Source organism: Eleutherodactylus coqui, chromosome 12 (genome assembly GCF_035609145.1).
Source record: "Eleutherodactylus coqui strain aEleCoq1 chromosome 12, aEleCoq1.hap1, whole genome shotgun sequence".
Lineage (NCBI taxonomy): Eukaryota > Metazoa > Chordata > Amphibia > Anura > Eleutherodactylidae > Eleutherodactylus > Eleutherodactylus coqui.
Window position 1 is genome coordinate 123,989,666 of NC_089848.1, and position 24,209 is coordinate 124,013,874.

At 47.3% G+C, this 24,209-nt stretch overlaps 1 protein-coding gene across 1 annotated transcript in view; it reads left to right on the top strand.

Moving 5' to 3' along the window:
- Nucleotides 1-24,209, top strand: part of LOC136586785 (macrophage mannose receptor 1-like) — a 359,197-nt gene that overhangs the window by 285,409 nt on the left and 49,579 nt on the right. The window contains exons 27-28 of the mRNA XM_066585009.1: nt 13,571-13,687; nt 16,707-16,874. Coding sequence (XP_066441106.1) covers nt 13,571-13,687; nt 16,707-16,874 — 285 coding nt within the window. The remainder of the gene's footprint in view (nt 1-13,570; nt 13,688-16,706; nt 16,875-24,209) is intronic.

Consider the following 24,209-nt stretch of genomic DNA (forward strand, 5'->3'; position numbering starts at 1 on the left):
TAGGGAAAACTAATTGGTCCTAACTCGATTATTCAATTCTAAGCGCAAACAAATTAGCGTCCAAATTTTACGCATGGAATCTAATTCTCTCACTTCCCAATGTAATAGAAACTTGAAATTTGGCACGAGCATTGAATATGTCATAAATAGGAAAAGCTAATGGGTCCCAACTCGATTATTCAATTCTAAGTGCAAAAGAAATAGCGTCTGAATTTTACGTATGAAATCTAATTCTCTCACTTCCCAATGTCATAGAAACTTGAAATTTGGCACGAGCATTGATTATGTCATAAATAAGAAAAGTTAATAGGTCCCAACTCGATTATTAAATTCTAAGCGCAAAAGAATTAGCGTCCAAATTTTACGTACGTAATCTAATTCTCTCACTTCCCAATGTCATAGAAACTTGAAATTTGGCACGAGCATTGATTATGTCATAAATAGGAAAAGCTAATGGGTCCCTAATTCTCTCACTTCCCAATGTCATCTATATATATAAAAATGTCTGTCTGCCCTTTATGCATTACTACACCATTCATCCAATCGCCATGAAACTTTGGGAAGTTGTTGAGCACACTCCTGGGAAGATTACTGGCATAGTACATCTATCCTACGATAGGTGGCACACGTGTGAGCATCGTTGACAGTTATGCCCCCCAGAGAAAGATTGTTTGATTTCCATCTCAGGGCGCCCACCCACTGGCGATTTTTTTCCCTGCGAAATTCGCAGCATTTTTTTCTCTGCAGTGGTCTATGGGACTTGTAATGTAAAAAAACGCGATCGCGCAAAATCGCAATTTACCGCGAAATCGCGATTTTGCGCGATCGCGATTTTAACATTACAAGTCCCATAGACCCCTGCAGAGAAAAAAATGCTGCGAATTTCGCAGGGAAAAAAATCGCCAGTGGGTGGGCGCCCTCAAGCACGAAAGCAAAAGGCATTATGAGCAAGCGTGTTCAACTACAAAATGATGCATCCGCCGAACGTTTTGCAAGACAATTGCTGGATATTGAGAATGCTGAGGTAAAATGAAAGCCGTGCTGTGATTGGTTGCTACTTCTTATACTACTGAGGTTGCATGAAAGCTGTGTTGTGATTGGTTGCTATATATTATACCACTGAGGTAAAATGAATGCTGCGCTGTGATTGGTTGCTATTTTTTATATTGCTGAGGCAGAATAAAAGTTGCGCTGTGATTGGTTGTTATTTCACTTACTGCTGAGGTAACATGAAAGCTGCGCTGTGATTGGTTGTTATATATTATACTGCTGAGGTAACATGAAAGCTGCACTGTGATTGGTTGTTATCTATTATATTGAGGTAACATGAAAGCTGTGCTGTGATTGGTTGTTATCTATATATATAAAAACAAATATATGCATGTCTGTCTGTCTTCGCAGCAACGCGCGACGGGTAAGCTAGTGCTACATAAATGTTACTGGGGTCCGCCTATACACTTGCTAAAGAATCGTTACTGGCGTCTGCATATACTCTTTTTACATAAATGTTATTGGGAGCTGCCTATACACTATAACCAAATTTTTTCAGGTGTTCGCCTATACTCTTGCTACTTAAATGTTACCGGGGTCCACCTATACTCTTGCTACAGACATGTTACAGGGGTCCGCATATACTCTTGCTACAGAAATGTTACTAGGGTCCGCCTATGCACTTGCTACTGATAGGTTTGAGGGGTTCGCCTATACTCTTGCAGCAGAAAAGTTTCAGGGGTCCGCTTATACTGTGGGCGCACAAAGGTTTTCCATAGCGGTGTTGAGCTGCCTAACACATACACAGAATAAATTGTGTGGGGACACATGGATTTCCCATAACTATTTATCTATGGCACCTTGGTTCACACAAGGTGGAGGCTGGGACCGAGCCTGACCCAGGGCCCTCTCACGTACTTCCCACACAGAGTATTGCTTCATTGCAGAGATGTGTAGAAGTGCTGGCACCTGAGTCCCCTTTATGCCCACATTTGTGGCTCCTGACAATTTTGTGACGGAGGTGGCATGGGATTGGAATGATGATTGTACGTCAACTTATTATCAATTCCCAACAGCATTGTGGGCTATCGCTCACGTACTTCCCACACAGAGTATTGCGGGTCCTACCTCGGTCATGGTTTCTCAGGCTTAATATGCCACCTCCTTCTGCTTGGGGATCAGTGTTGCTCGGCATGTATTATCTCTCGTGCTACAAATTACCACAGTTATCCGAGATACAGGATTGGAGCATTCACAGGAAGTGTAACTGATTTCATTTTACTTTCGACGTGATCTGTTCGGTCGCCTAGTTCTTGAATTGTGACATTTACTGAGGAGGACAGCTTATGCAGGTCTTTTTGCATTGAGTCTCTCAGTGCTACCACCAGATTTTTAATGAATAGCTCTGAAGCTGGTTGGTTTGCAGAAGATAGACTTAGAATAGGGTCTGCAGTTAGATCTATCATATTGTCTGAGGGAGAGGGAGAAGACACTCTCTGCCTCTGCTTCTCTGGGATAGCAGTGGGGGAAGGGCTTGCCTCCGATTGAGAGCTGTGGCTGGGCGCCATTTTACATGTTGCACTTTTCACAGGGGTCTTAATGGAGAATGCACTCACCCCTTCTTGTAGTGCAGAAGATCGCTGCTGCTCTCTGGATGTTTCCATAAAGTCTTCTGCAATGCCTGCTGTCGGAGAAACCTCTCTGCTGTGTGGAGAATCAGCTGCTGTCTCCTTATCTGCGGGAGAGCCGGAGAGGGGGGGGGGGGGAGCTGCGGGGCACCGCAGTCTCTCCTCTATCAGCGCTTCGGGCTGTAAAGAAACTTGATACTCTCTGTGGAGGAGCTTTGGAGATCTTTCTTTTAGCTGTCACTGTACTCCCACCGGCAAGTGGAGCAGCGGATTGTGTTTTTCCTCTTCTGGAATGCATTGTAGTAGCTTTTAGAAGACTTAGACGAGCGGAGGTTACAGGGATACGTCCAGCTCGGTCGGCAGTCAGGCCACGCCCCCCGTGTAACTGATTTCATGAGACTTTCACAGGGTCACTGTATACGTGTGGTGGCTACTTTTGCAACACTTCCAGCTTCAAACCAATCTTTGGTGTTAGTATGCACTGTTGCATTGTGGAGATGTGTAGAAGTGCTGGCACCTGAGTCCCCTTTATGCCCACGTTTGTGGCTCCTGTCAATTTTGTGATGGAGGTGGCATGGGATTGGAATGATGATCGTACGTTAATTTATCGTCATTTGTCATCAGCATTGTGGGCTATCGTCCACACTTACAAAGAGGGTTGCTACCTGGCCCTGCCAACCCTTATGCAGTGTGTGTTTCTGGCTCCTCCTCATCACAGACACACTGATAAATAGACATGAGGGTGGTGTGGCTATGAAGCGAGCATGTGGCATGAGGGCAGCTGAACGCTGTGCAGGGAAAATTTTGTGTGCGCTGTGGATGCAGGGTTGTGCAGGGGGTTGGACAGCAATGCCAGCATGTAACCCAGGAGAAGAGGCAGCGGTGTGACCCGCAGGTGGTGATTGTCCTTGGTTGCAGGTAGTGTGGTGCTTAGCTAAGATGTGCCAGAGCGTGTGCCTTGCTGCTTATGGTCTGACCCAAGTAAAATGTTAGGGGGGTGACCGCTGCCCCTGTCATTCCCTATCCGTTTCTGTGGTGTTTCCATAATTTTCTGATGTTTCCTGGTGTATCACAAATCAACGCCTGTGCGGAGCATCGGTCCCATACAAAAATGCTTGAGTCGCCCATTAACTTAAATGGGCTAAGTGTTACACTCCCTAAATAAGGATGAACAAGGAAGAACTCTATGACACATTCCATAATTTAAACACCAGATCTAAGGAATTCACCTTTTACTCAGCAAGTCAAAGGTCCTTTGTTAGAGATGGGGTTACCACTATTTCCGGCGGGGTCCAGTTGGCGCGGGCTGCTCGTCATGGCGGGGCTGGGGCCAGGGCTGGTGGCTCTGTCCGGGGTTTCCCCACTCTGGTGGTAGGTCGCGGCGACCGGCGGTGCGTTCTGCATCCTGCGCTGGCATGCGAGTCCGCTGGTCGGCCGCGTGGTGCTCGGGTGGGTGCGTGCCGCCAGGGGGAGGTGGTTTTATGACTCCCTCCAATCATCATGTGACTTCTGCCCGCCCCTCTGGAGGCGGAGGTCTGCATATAAACCCTGCTGGACCAGACTCCAGTTGCCAGTGTTTTGTTCTGACTTGTCTGACTACACCCGCAATCATTGACCTGATTATAGGGTGTATGACCTTGGCTTGCATTTGACCTCAGCTACCAACGGAGTCAAGGCAATGCAAGTAGGATCCTTGTCCCCAAATGGGGTGCAAGGAATTCCGGCTCAGGAACCGATTATGCCTTTATTGTGGAGGTCCAGGTCATCGGGTCGACAGCTGCCCCAAGAAACAGCCATTCCGATGTAATGTCTGGAGGAATCGCCTAGGACCTCAGGTGCTTCCGGAATGTTCTAAATTGTTAGTGCCATTCTATATTTCATATAATGCTCATATCCTCAATGGTTGGGCCTTCATTGATTCGGGGGCTGCCGCGAACTTTGTTAATTTTGATTTCGTCAAGTCTATGTCTGCATGTCTTTTACCAGTGAATCCTCCCATCCAGGTTTCGGGTATTGATTCCTCTCTTTTGTCAGCGGGGTTAATCAGTAAGAGGACTCCTGAACTACTTTTTTCCGTAGGAGCGCTACATTCAGAGGTGTGTTCATTCCTGGTGAGGGAGAGCCTTTCTGCTGATTTAGTCCTTGGTTTACCCTGGCTCTGGTAGCACAATCCCCAGTTTGATTGTTCCACCTCTGAACTAGTACAGTGGGGGCCAGGTTGTGGTGAGAATTTGGTTTCTGTCCAGGTGCATTCCACTGAGTGTAAGGTAAAGGGGTTACCTCCGTATATTGAGGACTTTTCTGGCGTGTTTTCCACACCGAGACTTTACCTCTGCAGCGGGAATAGGATTGCAAGATCGATCTTATTCTCGGGAGCAAGATCCCTAAGGGGGGAATATATAATGTAACTGTCCCTGAACGCAAGGCAATGAAGGAGTATATTATTGAGAGTCTCGCCAAGGGACATATACATCCTTCCGAATCACCCGTAGAGGCAGGGTTATTTTTCATGGAGAAGAAGGATGGTGGCCTCCGACCCTGTGTTGATTATAGAGCCTTGAATATGATAACTATCAAGAACTAGTACTCTTTACCCCTGATTCCTGATCTCCTCAACCAGGTCGTAGGGGCCCATTGGTTCTCCAAGGTAGACCTTCGGGGAGCTTATAATCTCATCCATATCAGAAAGGGGGACAAATGGAAAACGGAGTTTAATACTCAGTTGGGGCATTTTGAATGTCTAGTCATGCTATTCGGGCTATGTAACGCGCCAGCTATTTTTCAAGGTTTTATGAATACCATTTTTCATGACATCCTGGGCACGTTCATGGTTGTATATTTGCATGACATTCTGATATTCTCTTCTGATTGGGAGAGCCATGTCAGGCATTTACATACAGTTATTTCCCGCCTTCGAGCCCATCAATTGTATGCTAAGTTGGAGAAATGCATTTTCCTTGTACAGGAAATTGCTTTTCTGGGATATGTCATTTCTCCATCGGCCATCCGGATGGACTCGGACAAGGTCAAGGCCATCACCGAATGGGTGCAACCCACCAACTTAAAGGCGCTACAATGCTTATTGAGGATCGCAAACTTCTATCGGAGATTCATTAAGAATTTTACGATGGTGGCCAAACCCTTGACTGACTGGACCAAAAAGGGGGCTAGGGTTGATTCCTGATCACAGGAGGCTGTTAAGGCCTTCACACTTCTCAAGAGGGCTTTTTCCACAGCACCAGTTTTGGCTCAGCTGGATCTAGATCGCCTGTTCATCATTGAAGTGATTGCCTCTGAGCATGGTGTGGGGGCAGTCCTCTCGCAGGAATCTCCCGGCCGACCTGGTCTCCAAACCTGTGTGTTCTTTTCCAGGAAGTTCAATCAGGCGGAACGCAACTATGATATTGGCAACAGGGAATTATTGGCCATAAAATGGGCATTTGATGAATCGAGACATTTCTTAGAGGGCACTCATAATACTATTACGGTCCTCATGGACCAAAAGAATTTGATTTGTCTGGAGTTCGCCAAGCTCCAGAACGATCGTCAAGCAAGGTGGACATTGTTTTTTTCATGTTTCAATTTTGTAGTCACATATGTGTCTGGGTCCAAGAATGTCAAAGCTGATACGTTGTCTCACAGCTTCGGGGTTTCCGAGGTATAGGAGTCTCAGCCGGAGAGTATTCTGGGCCCGGGCATGGTTGTAGCCGCTCTTACGTCTGACACCCCTATTTTACTCCAGTCGGCTCAGCAGTCCGTTTCCCAAGGCCTCCTGGAGAGGAGATGATTTGTTCCCCATACCTTGCAGCTCCTCATACTGGAGGAGGTTCATTTATTGGTTTTAGCAGGGCATTCATGGGTCTGAGGCACCCTGGAGCTCTGTGTCCATTTGTATTGGTGGCCACAAATGTCTCGGAATGTCAGGGAATTTGTCAAGTCCTGCCCTTTTTGTGCTCGAGGGAAGAGTGTACGGAGACGACCTGAGGGTCTGCTTTGTCTTCTCCCTGTTCCAGAGAGGCCATGTACCCATCTGTCGATGGATTTTATTACCGACCTGCCTGAGTCCCAGGGGTGCTTGGTCATCTGGGTGGTTGTCGATAGATTTTCCAAGATGGCACATTTTTCTGCTCTAAAGAAGCTGCACTCCGTCTGCACCTGAGTTAGCCACCATATTTATCTAGGAGATTGTGCGCCTGCATGGAGTCCCTGAGGATATTGTTTCTGACTGGGGAGTCCAATTTGTTGCCCTGTTTTGGAGCGATGTTTGTAAGAATATCGGTATCTGGTTGTCATTTTCCTGTCTTTCACCCGGAGTCTAATGGGCAGATGGAACGTACGAACCAGGAATTGGTTCAGTACCTCAGAATGTATGTGAGTGATTGTCAGAGTCTCTGGGTCAATTATCTAGCATTGGCTGAATTTGCTATCAATAATCATACACATTCGGCGTCTGGCGTGTCTCCTTTCTTCTGTAATTCTGGATTTAATCCCAGGTTTGCGGTGTCCTTCACCTCCTCCTCTAACAAGCCATCTGCAGATGCTCAGGTTCAGGACCTGCGAGAGGTGTGGGAGAAAGCGCATGCCAACTTGGAGCAGTCCAGGGATGCGGTGCTTAGGAGGAGTAGAGGTACACATACTATGTCTAAACCTTTGTCTGTGGGCCAGTTGGTGTACTTGTCTTCCAAGAACCTGAAGTTTAAAGTGTCTTCGTTGAAGCTGGCTCCCCAATTTGGGGGCTCTTTTCCAGTAACTATTGACTAGTCCTATGGCACATGAGCTGGCACTACTGGACACGTGGAGAATCCACCGTGTTTTCCACAAATCTCTCCTCATGAGGTATGTACCTCCAGTGGTGCCCACCTGTGGTCCACCGACGCCCACCCTAACTCAGGGCGAAACGGAATTTGAAGTGGATAACGTCCTAGATTCTAGGAGAGTATGGGGTGCTCTCCAGTACCTTATTTCATTAAAAAATATGGTCCGGAGGAGCGGTTGTGTCAGCTAGAGACATTTTTGCCCCACGTTTCACAGGACTCATCCCCTTAAACCCCGTTCCGGTTCTTGGGGGTCCGGAGGCTCCCCGTAATAGGGAGGGTACTGTTAGAGATGGGGTTATCACTAGGGGAGCCGGTTGGTGTGGGCTGCTCATCCTGGCGCGGCTGGGGCCCGGGCTGGCGGCTCTGTCCGGGGTTCCCCCACTCTGGTGGTTGGTCGCAGCGGCTGGCGGTGCATCCCGCGTCCTACCCTGGCACACCAGTATGCTGGTCAGACGCGCAGTGCTTGGGTGGGTGTGCGCTGCTGGGAGGTGGCTTTATGACTCCCGCCAGTCATCATGTGACTTCTCCCCGCCCAGAGGGGCGGTCTGCATATAAACCCTGCTGGCCCAGACTCCAGTTGCCAGTGTTTTGTTCTGACTTGTCTGACTACACCCGCAATCATTGACTTGACTATAGTGTGTATGACCTCGGCTTGCATTTGACTCTGCTTTGGCTTCCTGTACCCCAAACGTGTGTTTTGGTTTGACCTCGGCTTGCATTTGACTCTGCTTCTGTTTTTGCCCTCCTGTTCTCCGATCGTGACTTTTGGTTTGACCCTGCCTGTTTTCTTGACTACTCTCTGGTCGGCTCATAGTTTTCCTAGTCAGCTCACAGTTCTCATCTGTCTCCCAGTCCCTCCTTCCTTGGGAACCTGACACTAGTGCTGCGCAGGGACAATCGCTCAGTTGTCGCCCTGGGGCCTAGCCCAGGGGGGCAAGTAGGTAGGGACACGGGAGAGGGCGGGCATAGGGATCCCCTGTCCATCTGCTCCTGCCGGCCGTAACAACCTTCTCAAGAATTGACATGTGCCTAGTAGATTTTTTTCTTACTACCTATGACACAGAAGGCTTCCATTGAAACTGCCTCATGGTCAGACCATGCGCCCATTTCACTTACACTGAGACTAACCACATAGCCCCTTCTACAAGAATCTGGCGTAACAATACATTCTTTATGAAACTTCCCTACTACCAATAGAAAATATGGGACTCCTTACAAGAATACTTTTATTACAAAGATTCTTCAGAAATATTGTTTCACACTTTGGAATGCTCACAAGTCGGTAGCGAGAGGTACCATGATACAACTCAGTTCTATTTATAAAAAAAAGAAAAAAAGAAAGTCTTAGAAGCTACTATGTCAACAATCAAAGAAATAGAACAGAAACTCCAAACAGATTCATAGGAATCACTACATGCAGACCTAATGAAAAATAGGAACAAATTAAGGGAAGGTCTCCTAGTTGACCATGATAGACAACTCAGTTACATGAGAACAAAGTACTATGTGGCCATTAACAAGTTTAGCAGATTAATGGCAAACAAAATGGGGCATAAAAGAACGGTCAAAATCCCTTTCTTAATAGATCCCACCTCCAAAGCATAAAATGCATCACCCCCACAGAATAGCTGAAGGCTTTAAACATTATTATTAATCTAACCTATACAATTTCAAGGAAGATAATTCCACCCTCCTCCCTACAGACAAACAAATTGATAAATGTATCACCTCAATCCATCTACCCTTTCTTAAGCAGGAACATCTAGATTTCCTAAATCTACCCATACTGAAACAGGAAATTTCAAAAATTATTAAAAACTCCAAAAGAGACAAAGTCCCGGGGCCAGATGGGTTCTCAAACAAATATTACCAGCTATTTGACTCACAACTAATAATGAAAAAAGGAAAGATCCCAGAGGAGATGCTCCAGGGTATGGTGGTTGCAATTTCAAAACCAGACAAACCAACTACATCACCAGAGAACTTTAGGCCCATTTCACTGCTTAACAGTGACAAAGTTTTATGCCAAAACTCTTGCCAGGCAGCTTTTCCAAATTCTTCCATCCCTAGTATACATTGATCAAGTAGGATTTGTGCAGGGTAGGCAGACATTAGATTCTTTGAGAAGAACTCTGGCCTTATTACACAGAGCAGTAGAAAATTGAGCGCCTTCTCTGGTCCTTACCCTGGACGCAGAGAAGGCATTTAACAGAATTCATTGGGGCTATGCCTTTGCAACCATGCAAAAGTTTGGCTTTACAGGGCAAATACTTAGAGCAATTCAGGCCCTGTACACGAGTCCATCTGCTACAGTATTAATCAATGGGGTATTATCAAATCCTTTCCTGATCACAAACAGAACATGACAGGACTGCCCACCGCCCCCTCCATTGTTTATTCTGACAATGGAGCCCTATGCGGAGGTGAATATGAAAATACAGGGAATACTTATCTTTTTCTGACAACACAAAATAGGCCTCTTTGCGAATGACGTGGTTTTGACGTTATCTCACACTCTCAACTTATTAAGAGAAGTTAAAGAATTAATAGAATCATTTTCTTGCATCTCTTATAGATTACTCCACAAAATCTCAAATATTAACACTAAATGTGCCCAAGCAATTAAAAGACCAAATAGAAAGAGTGTTTCCCTTTTCGTGGGAGGAGAAGGAGATTCCTAACTTGGGTATTAAACTACTACCACCGGGGAAAGAGTGAGAAGTTAACCAGTCCTTGTTTCACAAGGACATACAGAAAGAACTAGACCTCTTTGCCTTAACAGAGCTCTCAAGGCTGGGAAGAATAGTTCTATATAAAATGATGACCCTACCAAAAATCCTATATACCAAATGCTCTCTCACAATCCCACATGCAAAACGTAATCTCCAAGCATTACAAAGACAAATGTTATACTTAATATGGAACAAAAAAAAGACCTAGGGTAGGGTTCTCAGTATTGCACTCTCTCCGAAGCAGAGATGAGGTTTGGGGGTTCCAAGTATCACAGCAAATTAGGCAAATTTGATTAAACAGTTGAGGCAGTGGTGCTTCCCAATGGAGGGCATTAGCTGTCCCTTAATAGAAAAGAACATGATACACAGAGGATCCCTTTGGAACCTACTATTAGCAGCATTGGCAGGCCTCCCCTCTCTCCCTCCGAGATGCGTGACCCTAGAGGCATCCGTGGATGTGTGGAAAAAGCTGATTTATGCCTCTAGTGTGTGTCAACTTAGAAAACAGATTTCCCTATCCACCGAGGTTTTACAATTTTTTGCAGAGTGGTTGGAGGTAGGGACCTGGGGAAAGAGAGGAATATCTTTGTTTTCAGACCTATTCCAAAATAGCAATATGAAATCTCTCAAAGCATTAGAGGAGCAGTATGGGCTAACCACAGGGGACTTCTTGAAATATGCCCAAATCAAGAGTATCCTTAAAGCTTGATCCCACAGGAAATTCCCTTGCCAGTATTTATGTATAAATTCCTGTTCAGCTTACTATACTGCACTGCATAAGTTTTGCAGTGTACTATACTAGTGATCGAACCATTGCATCTTCAGGTGCCCTAGAGCAGGGGTCCCCAACTCCAGTCCTCAGGGACCACCAACAGGTTATGTTTTCAGGATATCCTATGGTAAGAACACCTGTGGCAATGTCCGAGGCACTGACAATAATTGCATTACTTATGCAACATTGAGGAAATCCTGAAAACATGACCTGTTGGTGGTCCCTGAGGACTGGAGTTGGGGAACACTGCCCTAGAGGGACCAAAAAAATGTGAAAATAAGTTGAAAAACTTTTAGTACTGATGACCTTCCTCAGGATAGATCATTAGTTGATTAGCAGAGATCTGCTGCTTGGGATCCCCACTGATCAGCTGATCACCCAACTTGCTGTCAGTGCAGCATCGCCAGACATTGTCATCGGGGTCAGAAGCCTTGTAGGCAGCTTTGCCCACATTTATTTTGATGGGATTTAAGGCTGTCTATTACACTTTCAGTGATCATCGGGGATTCTGAGTGTCTGATTACCGCTGACCAACTATTGATGACCTATCCCCCGGATTAATCATTAATTGTAAAAGCCAGGAATACCCCTTTAAAGTTATCTTTAACAATAACATGGTTTCCGTACAAAACACCCTTTATTATGGACAAAAATAACAAAAGAAACATATTGAAGACAATGTTCAGAAGCGGCGCTCCAGTAGTGTATGACAATTACTATATAATCTTATAAGGAAATAAACAGGATATTTATGGAAACCTCTCCTGCACATATTATTACGTCTATCTAGATGTGAGGGGTGCCACGGGTCCGCCACCCCCAAACAAGTAAGATCCCAAGTGTGATTTTGTTCAGTACAACGGAGCGCTGAGAGTTTTTACTTTTATAAGAAACATATTAGGTATTGCCATGTTTTAATGACCCATCCTATAAAAAGATTTTGTCCTTTATCTGATATGGTAAACAATGGGAAAAATTAAAAATAAATGCCAGAATTGCTATGTTTCATTTACATGCTTTCCAAAACACCCAATAAAAAGTGATTAAAAGTTGCACGTACCCCAAAATGGTTCCAATGGAAAATACAACTCAACCCCCAATAAACAAGACCTGCCACAGCTCATTTAGTGAATAGATTCACTAAGTTTATGCATCTCTCCTAAGCTCCTGAGAGGAACTGAAGAGCAACGATGAAAGCCAAAGGAGCACAGAATTCCAGGGAGCACTGCAGCCCCTTCATTTTAGTGATCAGGCCCAGGCCACCACTGAACAACACTCTTGCCATGCCAGAGTAACATGTCGAGAGTTTTTTAAAAAGTGCGGTTAGTCTTTAATATGTAAAATAGGCCAGTCACTAAGGAATACATACATTGTATAATTTATCAGACAAATGCAAGTTCAATCCCTTTTTTTATTCATTACAACAATGCTGTAAATATATTTTTTTAAAACACCTTTTACTCATGTTTTAACATAAACTAATCCAAATAGCCTACAAGTCCGATCTATTAAACTTTGTCAGAACTGCACTTTTTGGTCACTCCATCTCCAAGAGAAAATTTTATGAAAAGTGATCAAAAAGTCATATGTATCCCAAAATGGTACCTATAGAAAATACAGGTCATCCTGCAAAACTTCAGCCTTCATACAACCTCATCAATGGAAAAATAATAATTAATGGTGGCCTTTAAAAAAAAAAGATTTTTTTTCTTTTTAAAGCAATGCGGCCAAAAAAACTACTGATATTGGCATTGCCATAATCATACTGAGCAACAGAAAACAGCTAATATGTCATTTTTGCCTTACCATGCACACGATATAAGCATGACTCCCAAAAACCTGTGGAATTGCATTTTTCCCCCCTTGAACTACAATTAGACACTACCTACCACGTTACTGATCACAAGATGTCAAGCGCCAGCTGATCCTAATGCAGTGATTTCCAGTGTATGATATATTAAATAGTACTACTGAAAAATACAACTTAGCCCAGAAGACCGAAGTCCTCATACAGAAATATCGATGTAAAAATAAGAAAATTATAATTTTTTTTTAAATCCGGGAGGAAAAATTAAACTGCCTTGTTCCTCATGGGTTAATGAGGCATCAGATGGGTGAATATGTTGTGTAATATCATATCCATAGAGGAACAGAGATTCCAAGCAAACAGAATTATTCAGTATGTCAATTCTTTAGGTGCCTTATTCACTGAAAAAGCCAAAAATAAAACACCTGAAGGTCTGCAAAGCAGACACGGTCGCCATAGGCACGATCGCCATAAGGCAGGCACAATCGCCACCGGCTGACATCTTTGGTATCGTTCACATGTGCAGGCTATTAGTATATGCAGTCACTCCTCCCCAATCTGGGCTGGGTTGAGTGGGTGACTGCATATTAGCCTGCCAGGAACAAGCTGCTCCTCCACACATTATTGTCTGGCTGACTACATATCTTCAGGGCTTAAGGCCATTGCGCCTGCCCTACGGCGATTGTGCCTGCCTTATGGCGATCGTGCCTATGGCGACCGTGTCTGCTTTGCAGACCATCAGGTGTTGTATTTTTGGCTTTTTCAGTGAATAATGTGTTTTTTTTTCTTTTTCCTCACCTCTGTGATTTTATTTAATTCTTTAGGTGCCAGTTTAACATCCATTGAAGATTCCACCGAGTCGGATTTCCTTCTCTATCATACTCAGTTACTCAGAAACCAGCGAGAAGATTTTTGGATTGGACTTTACAAGAACGTGAAAGGTAGAGTATCAGAACATTCACTATTTCAGCAGAAAACACGTAATTCAGATCATTCTGTATTTCTGTCTTTTCCCTCGCTCCTTTCCCTTGTGTTGTTGTTACTATTCTGCACAATGGACTAATGTGTCCTTTAATATCTAATTAATAAAGTCACTCTCCAGTGAAAACCATTAAAGGGAGTCAATCATCAAAATGTTGCCCTCCAAACCGCTGCCAGCATTTGGTAGAGCAGTTACACACAGGTGGAGATATACCTTTGTTCCCCTTTATACACTCTTCACTTCTGAGGAAATGAAGCTTAAAGAGGTTGTGCCAAATTTTAAGGTTATCCCCTACATACCGGAGAGTGGATAACTTTGTGATGGATGAGGGCCTGACCACTATGACTCCCACCGATCCCAGGAACGGGGGTCTGGTTGGTCCCTGAGTGAATCGTGCAGGAGTATCACTGCTCCATTCACTTCAAAGACAGAATCAGAGATTGTCTTCTACTGGGTAATCTCTGGTGCTGTTTTAAAGCCTAAATGCCAGAGAAAATAGGGACAGGCTCAAGATCAGTGGACTGTCTGTTGGAACTAAGTCACGGCTCGAGGAGAGAGGCCTCCTTGGTAGATCCATTTCCTGTAGGTGACTCTTCACCTCCGGGTCAGTTGGAATTGTATCATCCTCCAGATGTTGCAACACCAGGAACACAGGTGTAATCAGGCGAGTACGCCAGGTAAGTTCCTGGTTGCAGCTGTGGTGACATGGTGCCTCTCCAAAGCAATCTTGAGCCTCTATAATGCTGGTAAACTGACATCTTTATTTGAAAAGATGCTCGTTTGTCTGAACTCTCTCGGTGTGCTGGTGGTCTGGTGTCTGTGTAACCTAAAGACTACACTCGCCTCGCTCCTCTTTGAGGAGAAACTTCTTCCTTTTTTCAATGTTTTCAGGGAGAGCCTTATGTCAGAACCAGCAATTCTCGCGGCCGCCGTGCCCGCACCACCGGTCCTGCCACCCGGGTTACAGGAGTGCGGCGTAGGGGAGCCCCGGTTCTAGTAATCTCCCCGGGCCGCTGTAAAACTGGTCACCGCCGGGTTGCTAGGGAGGCAGCAGGTGCTTCTCTAGTTACTTGACTACCTAGCTGGCTTACAGCTGGGTACAGTCTGTTCTGCAAGACTGGGGGCGTGTCCCCAGCACCTCCTTGATTGCCCTGCTGCTGTCAGGCTCCCCGCCCCAATCAGCTGCTGGGGCGGGAGCTCTGACAGCATTTAAAAGTGTGTGTTTTCCTTCCAGCCCTTGCCAGTGTTAGTTTGGTTCTCCAGCTGCACCTGCGTTTATTTTGACTGCTCTTTGTGACCCCGGCTTCCCTGACCTCTGCTTTTGGACTTGACTACGTTTGCCTTCCCCTCTGTACTGCGTACTCTCCTGTTGCCGACCCGGATTGTCTGACCATTCTACCGTTTGTTTGTCTTCAGTGTCTGTTTGTCTTCCCGTGTCCCGCTTCCCTAGTGAGGGTAGGGACCGCCGCCCAGTTGTCGCCCTGGGGGTTAGCCCAGGGGGGAAAGTAGGCAGGGACAGGGGTTGCGGGATATCTCAGGGACCCCCATATCCCGGACACTGTCCTGACACCTTATTTTAGTACACTCTGCTTCTTTAACTTTCACATTCTCTCTTGGAGAGTTGAAACCACCCACATATATATAGCTTCTGGTTACCAAGTGACAAGGGAACGTGCACATAGTGCTAGGAGGTGGACAGCTTTATTCCAGGCAGAGCAAATATAACACATATTTTGAACAAGACATGCCTGTTACATCCCAGCCTATACCTCTCTACACTGTCATTGAAGTGAATGGAGCATGCCTGCATGACCTCTACTCCATTCACTTCAAGACCAAATGGGCCCCATTCTCAGGATTGGTGGCCGTCCCCGTGGTTAGACCTCTACCAATTATAAAGTTTTCCCTTTTGCTGTGGATAGAAAATAACTTAATAACTTGCCACAATCCCTTTAATCTAATATGTACATTAGCTGGCAGGTGCCAGGGGTGGTCCCAATACTAGCAAGTGCTATGGCTTTCCCTGCATAGTCCTGTCCAGTGCTTCTGCCTTTTCCCCTACGAGACAGCAATCAGCAGATGTTCATGCCGTTATAACTCTCAAAATTTCACGCATGCGTCATTTGTTCCTAGGGTGGTGTATGCGCAATGCACTCCCTGCTGGGGACAGCTGGCTCTCAGACGTACTGTGCATATGCCAGGCTAGGACTGAGATTTTAGCCTAGGCATGAGCAAGATTTCAATGTTAAGGTTGATCATGTCAAGATTGTTTAATGATTGTAGTGATATGACTTGGAAAATAAGAAGCTGCTAGACCACATTATACAGCGAGAATCAGAATACTTTTTCCGGTATTGGGACTGCCCTCAGAGCCCTTGCCAGCTAATATTCTGCACTCTGCTGTTTCTTTGCATAGAAAAGCTCTGGAGCAGGGTGAACAAGTCTTTGTTGTTTGTACTCCACAGATACCCTTCTATGCAAGGAAACAGCAGAGCACAGCAGTAAATGGGGGCCGGGAGCTATTGTGCATGCGCTGCAGAGATCCCGGCCACTCAGCACACGGAGCTAGAGGTGCCCAAGCACTGATCAGCTGTTTGTCGGCTGGTGTGCTTGTGCTCTGTACAGACGGCTCCATTCTCACTGCAATGGGGAAGGTTTGTATCACAGGTAAAGTTGGCATTGAAGTGAATAGGAACTTGGTGTGTAATCCCACATCTGGCCACTGTAGTGGGAATGGAACTGTCTGTTTCCTGCAAAAATCAGCTCAGGGCATAAAGACACCAGCCTAGCAAACAACTGATCAGTGGATGGGGGTCCCAGGCAGCAGACTCCTGCTGATCTACTATTGATGGACAATCCTAAGAATCAGCCATCAGTAGTTTACAACTGGATCATGATGCATTGTATATTACAACATATAACATATTCTGAAATGGGCACCTTGTATTAAGTAGGATATTCTGTATTTGTGTTTCTAGATGAGTGGCTTTGGTTGGACAATACACCCGTGGACTTTGTAAACTGGAACAATGAGGCACCCGATAAAGATATGTCTTCAGACTGTTTGATGATGAATGCCAAAAAAGGAACATGGGATATCTCAAGGTGCTATGAATATAAAGGGTACATATGTAAGACATTAAAAAGTAAGTAAATATAAAACTATAACTTTTTTTTAATTCTAGAGACACATTATTGTAAAGCTTATGTCTAAAGTAAGGATAAGTACAAATCACACAGGACATCAACACGTTTGGGAATTCCAAAAACTAAAAAAATGCTCCTGCGCTGTCTCAAACAATCAACCGGGTTTTGACAATTGCAATATTGTCTGAAAGGTTTATTTAAGTACAACGCGTTTCGTCGCATGCAAGCGACTTTATCAAGTACATAACAAAAAATGTATCACATTGCATCCTTATATAGTTACTTACATTTGTGATGTGGCATTCTTCTCTATGAAGTTCCGGGTAGGCGACGCTCACGTGACCTCCACGTCATGCGAGCGGCGTCAGTATGAAGAGTATGGGAGCAAGAAGTGAAAGCGAAACTACTTCCGGGAACGGAGGGAACATGTGACCTCGCAGTCACATGAGCGTTAGCATTGTGTGTCACCCCGCCCATCGTGGTGACGTGCTTACGTTCAGTCACGGTGGGGGAATGTTATGCCGGGACACTCCTCCTGGTATGCTCTATGGAGGGCAGCGTGGGTTAGCGTGTTGACGCGGGCTGGCGTGATGACGTCACCGACGTGGTGACGCGGGATCACGTTATCCCATTACATAGGAAAACCAGGTCCTGCCGCATTACCATGGAGACTAAGAAGACAATGAATGTTACTTACTATTTGTAATACCAGAATCAAATTTAAGCATTACAACCAAAATGTTTGGGTGCTCGTTACTGGAGTCGAACTTTTCGCGATGCTCGAGGGTTCGTTTCGAGTAACGAACCCCATTGAAGTCAATGGGCGACCCGAGCATTTTTGTATATCGCCGATGCTCGCTAAGGTTTTCATTTGTGAAAATCTGGGAAATTCAAGAAAGTGATGGGAACGACACAGAAACGGATAGGGCAGGCGAGGGGCTACATGTTGGGCTGCATCTCAAGTTCCCAGGTCCCACTATTAAGCCACAATAGCGGCAAGAGTGCCCCCCCCCCCCCAACAATTTTTACTTCTGAAAAACCCTCATTAGCAAGGCATACCTTAGCTAAGCACCACACTACCTCCAACAAAGCACAATCACTGCCTGCGGAACACACCGCTGCCACTTCTCCTGGGTTACATGCTGCCCAACCCCCCTGGACGAGCCAGTGTCCACAGCGCACACCAAAGTGTCCCTGCGCAGCCTTCAGCTGCCCTCATGCCACACGCTGGCCTCATAGCCACACCACCCTCATGTCTATTTATAAGTGTGTCTGCCATGAGGAGGAACCGGAAGCACACACTGCAGAGGGTTGGCAGGGCCAGGCAGCGACCCTCTTTAAAAGGGGCGGGGCGATAGCCTACAATGCTGTACAGAAGCAATGAGAAATCCAATCCTGTGCCACCTCCATCAGGAGCTGCACACGTGGGCATAGCAATGGGGAACCCATGTGCCACACACTATTCATTCTGTCAAGGTGTCGCATAGCTCAATCGACACTGCAAGGGGAAAGCCGTCTGCGCTCTGCCCCCTACCCAAGTCAGTCAGTGTCTTTGTGCCAGACAGGTCAAACACCGCGATGGGAGCTAAGTTTACACAAACAGCATAGGTGGGTCCTAGGAAACCCAATACATGAACCAAAAATTGATCTGACCGGCCAAACATGGCAGACTTGCACCGCGCCCACGACATAGGCCTCGGCCCACAGCTTCAGCAATCCTAGGCAGGAAGCGGACTTTCACTGCACCCAGGACATAGGCCTCTGCACAAACCCTCAGCAATCGCGGGCCTACAGCGGACTCCTATGCTAGCGTAGCTGTGCACGTCTCATTAGCGCTGTATTGCTCCTGTAGTTTGTCCAAATGCAGTGCCCCGGATAGTAGAGCTAACGTCAGATTAAATACAGGTGGGCTTCAGCCCACAGTGCATGCCCCAATCAGACCGGGGTTTTTTATAAATAGTCACAGGCAGGTACAACTCCGCAATGGGAATTCCGTGTGCACCCACAGCATGGGTGGCTCCCTGGAACCCACCGGCGGTACATAAACAAGTCCCATTGCAGTGCCCAGCACAGCTGAGGTAACGTCAGATTAAATGCAGGTGGGCTTCGGCCCACACTGCATGCCCCAGTCAGACTGGGGTTCTTTATAAGTAGACACATGCAGTTACAACTCCATGTGGACCGACAGCATAGGTGGGTCCCAGGAAGCCACCGGCAGTACATAAATAAATCCCATTGCATTGCCCAGCACAGTTGAGGTAACGTCAGATTAAATGCAGGTGGGCTTCGGCCCACACTGCATGCCCCAGTCTGACCGGGGTTTTTAATACATAGAAACAGGCAGGTACAAATCCCTAATGTGAAGTCCGTGTGGACCCAAAGCATGGGTGGCTCCCTGGAACCCACCGGCGGTACATAAACAAATCCCATTGCAGTGCCCTGGACAGCAGAGTTAACGTCAGATACAATACAGGTGTGCTTCGGCCCACAGTGCATGCCCCAGTCAGACTGGTAATATGTACCTTAACAGTAACCGAGTTGGTGGGAATGTGGTGGCGACTGTGGACCTAGTAGCGCGGTTTTATTTAGTTGGTTTTCGGAATGTGGCCAGGATTAAGTGGGCCGTGGCGGGGGGATGGTGGGGGGGCTCTCTTGTTGTGTCGTTAAAGGTGAAATTCTTGGACTGCCCCCAGACGGACCAATGCAAATGTTACGGCACTCTGCCCCCCAAGCGCCAGGTGGGGTGCCCTGAACTTCCCGTACCCCACTGTCCCTGCCTACTTGCCTCGGCCCTGGCTAACCCCAGGCGGACAACTGGGCGGCGGTCCCTGCTCTGGCTACGGACCTGGCGACTACCTAGATGGAACTAACTAACAGGGGACAGAGTGCCGACAGAAGAGGCAGGTGGAACAGACCAACAGAACTTACAAGGCAGAGCAAGGCTGGAGATGGAGCTCAAAGGCAAACTGGAAGGACACTGACTAGCAACTCGAGCAGACTGAGACAGACCTGACTAGAGGCTGAAGTTGAATACGAGGTCCAGGAGATACTGGATTCCCGTCTGTGTCAAGGAACCCTACAATATTTGGTGGCCTGGAAGGGTTTTCGACCAGATAATCATTTCTGGGTGGCTGCACGTGATGTTCACGCTCCCGTGTTGGTATGGCGGTTCCACCGTCGTTTTCCGGATAAGCCTCACTGGAGGGACAAAAGGTTTCAATAGCGATTTATGAAACACCCTGTGAACCCTCCATGTGGCTGGCAACCCCAGCTCATAGGCGAGTGGGTTCACCACACGTGTGATGGCAAACGGCCTCACGTACGGTGGCGCCAGCTTCAAGGACAGGACCCGCAATTTGAGATTTTTAGAAGACAGGTATACCTTCTGTCCCACCCTGCAAGGTTCAGACACAGACAGACTCTTCTCACTACGCAACTGCATACGGGCCCCCGCTGCCTCCAAGTTTCTCTGTACCTTTTTCCATACTCCCCGAAGTGTATCTGTGGCGACATCAGCTGCAGGACAGACCGACGGAGTAGGGATTGCTGTAAGGAAGCGAGGATGCTGACTGTATACACAAAAAAATGGAGACACCCCCGTGGAAGAACAAAGGTGGTTGTTTAGTGCAAACTCTGCCAACGGCAGGAACTCTGCCCACTGATGAGCGTTTTCGCTAGCAAACAACTGTAAATATTGCACTAAATCTTGGTTCTTCCGCTCAGTCTGACCATTAGTCTGCGGGTGGAATGCTGAAGAGAAGGAAAGCGACGTCCCCAGGTTTCTGCAGAAGGCACGCCAAAACTGCGACACAAACTGAACCCCGTGATCAGATACAATATTTTGGGGAACCCCATGTAGGCGAATTATTTCTTTTACAAAAATCGTGGCGAATTCTTTTGCCGAAGGTAGCTTTTTTAACGCCACAAAATGTGCCATCTTTGAGAACCGGTCGACCACCACTAAGATAGTGGTGCACTTCTGGGATTCTAGTAGGTCAGTGATGAAATCTACTGATAGGTGCGACCATGGACTGGAAGGAACCGGTAGCGGTCTCAGAGGACCCTCCGGAGGACGCCGCTGACTCTTATTGCGAGCACAGACCGAGCAACCCCTCACAAAGTTGCGGATCTCCTGAGACATGCCTGGCCACCAGAAGTGTCTGAAACAAAGCTCCAGGGTCCCCTGGAACCCTAGATGCCATGTGAGAACCGACGAGTGAGATTCATCCATGACTCTAGGGCGTAGGGTCTCTGGCACAAACCATCTGCCCTCCGGCACCCCCGAAGGAGCGTCCTGCTGAGCATCCTGTAGTTGAGGGACGAAGTTAGACTCTACAGCTGCCACCACCACGCCGGGGGCTAAGATATTCTCGGGAGTCATGGTCTCACTATCTGGTACCCCGAAACTCCGTGACAGGGCGTCCGCCTTCACGTTCTTCTCTCCTGGGATATATGTCACGACGAAATTAAACCTGGTGAAGAACAACACCCACCTGGCTTGACGAGCTGTGAGTCTTTTCGCATTGGCGAGATATACCAGATTCTTGTGATCAGTATATACGGTATTTGGGTGTCTAGCACCCTCAAGATGGTGTCGCCACTCTTCCAGAGCCCATTTGATAGCCAATAATTCACGGTTACCCACGTCGTAGTTGCGCTCTGCTGAATTGAACTTCCGCGAAAAGAACGCACATGGGCTATACCCAGACCTCCCACTGACTTCCTGCGACAATAATGCTCCTGTCCCCACTTCAGACGCATCTACCTCAGTGAAAAAGGGTAGTCGTGCGTCCGGCTGTATTAGCACCGGGGCAGTCGTAAATGCCCTTTTTAGATGGCTGAAGGCCTCAAGGGCTGCAGGAGACCACTTACCCAAGTCGGCCCCCTTCTTAGTCAGGTCGGTCAGAGGTTGAGCAATAACTGAGTAATTCCTAATGAATTTGAGGTAAAAATTTGCAAAACCTAAGAACCGCTGGAGAGCCTTGAGGTTGTCTGGTCTGACCCATTGGGAGATTGCTGCTACTTTATCAGACTCCATCTGAATCTCTGTGGGCGAGATTACATAACCAAGGAAGGATACTTGTTTAGAACCAAATGTACATTTCTCTAACTTGACAAAAAGTTGATACTCGCGCAAACGGGTCAGGACCAACCTCAGATGCCGCACATGGGAGTCCCAGTCAGGCAAGTACACCAGAATGTCGTCAAGATAGATGACCAGAAATACCCCCAGGAAGTCGTGAAAGACCGCGTTCATAAAACCCTGAAACACAGCGGGGGCGTTACAGAGCCCGAAGGGCATGACCAGACATTCAAAATGTCCTAACGGGGTGTTGAACGCCGTCTTCCATTCATCTCCCTCTCTAATGCGAATTAGATGGTAAGCCCCCCGCAAGTCCAGTTTGGAGAACCAGTGGGCCCCTATCACCTGATTCAGCAAGTCGGGAATCAGGGGCAAGGAACACTGGTTCTTCACTGTGATTTTGTTCAAGGCCCGATAATCCACACAAGGCCTTAGTAAGCCGTCCTTCTTCTCTACAAAGAAGAGACCTGCCCTGGCGGGTGACCTGGAAGGCTGGATATGTCGGTTGGCCAGAGCCTCTGAGATATAGGACTTGAGGGCCTCGTGCTCGCGGCCTGACAAATTAATAATGGCTCCCTTAGGGATGGGACTGTCGGGAATCAGGTCAATACCACAATCCCACTCCCTATGCGGAGGCAGAGCCTCAGACAGTTTTTTGGAGAACACATCCTGAAAGTCTGACAAATACTCCGGAATGAGCACAGTATCTGCGGAGCACATGGCTATAGTAGACAGGTGACTATGACAGGATGATCCCCAATGAGTCAACTCCCGCGTGGACCAATCAAATTGGGGATTGTGCAGTGCTAACCAGGGCATACCAAGCACCACATCAACCGACATTTTTTCCATAACCAGGAAAGACAGTTCTTCCGAGTGGAGGATCCCCACTGTGAACTGCAATCCTGGGGTCCTCCATCGCACCAGGCCTGTAGAAAGAGGGGTAGCATCAAAGTGAATTGGCGTCTTCAGCGCCACAAATTCCGCCATCAGGGAACAGACAAAACACAGACCTATCAAGTTAGCGGCTGCTCCGGAATCAATAAACGCCCACCCTGATCGGGAAAAATCCCGGAATCTAACATGACACGGTACCAAAAGTTTAGGAAGTACCTGAAGTCCTAGGCGATCCTCCCTACAATAGCCTAGGACTCGGAGTTTTCCGCCGGTTCGGGGTGCGAGCGGTGAGAACTCAGGGGGCAGGTTATCACCCGATGTCCAGCTTTCCTGCAGTAGAGGCAGAGACGATGCAAAAAAACGGGTTCCGGCGTCGCTCTTTGGGGTCCAGCGGATCCACCTCCATCGGCTCGGGAGCAGAGACTGGTAAGGAGGAAGAGAGACCAGGGTAACCGACCTCCCTGACTCTACGGGTCTGCCTGTCCTGCTTCCTAGACCTGACCCTCCTATCTGCCTTCACTGCTAGCTCCATAGCCTCCCTTAAAGGGGTTGTCCCGCGCCGAAACGGGTTTTTTTTTTTTTCAACCCCCCCCCCCCGTTCGGCGCGAGACAACCCCGATGCAGGGACGTACAGACAGCTTACCGGAGCGCTTACCTTAATCCCCGCGCTCCGGTGACTTCTATACTTACCTGTGAAGATGGCCGCCGGGAACCTCTTCCTCCGTGGACCGCAGCTCTTCTGTGCGGTCCACTGCCGATTCCAGCCTCCTGATTGGCTGGAATCGGCACGTGACGGGGCGGAGCTACACGGAGCCGCTCTCTGGCACGAGCGGCTCCATAGAAGACTGCTGAAGACCCGGACTGCGCAAGCGCGGCTAATTTGGCCATCGGAGGCCAAAAATTAGTCGGCACCATGGAGACGAGGACGCTAGCAACGGAGCAGGTAAGTAAAAAACTTTTTATAACTTCTGTATGGCTCATAATTAATGCACAATGTACATTACAAAGTGCATTATTATGGCCATACAGAAGTGTATAGACCCACTTGCTGCCTCGGGACAACCCCTTTAAGGACCCGGGAATGGGATGGGAAATTAACAGGTCTTTAACTGCGTCCGAGAGGCCCTGCAGAAAAACGTCTTTCAGAGCGCTATCGTTCCATGCCGTATCCCCCGCATAGCGTCTGAAGTTCGAGCAATAATCTTCCACACAAGACGACCCCTGCCGCAGCGCCAACAACCACAAAACCGCCAACCCCGCTCAGTCCGGTTTGTCGAAGATACCCCCGAGTTCCTGGAAAAAGGAGTCCACGGACTGCAGGCAGGAGGAACCCTCGGGGATGGAAAAAGCCGAG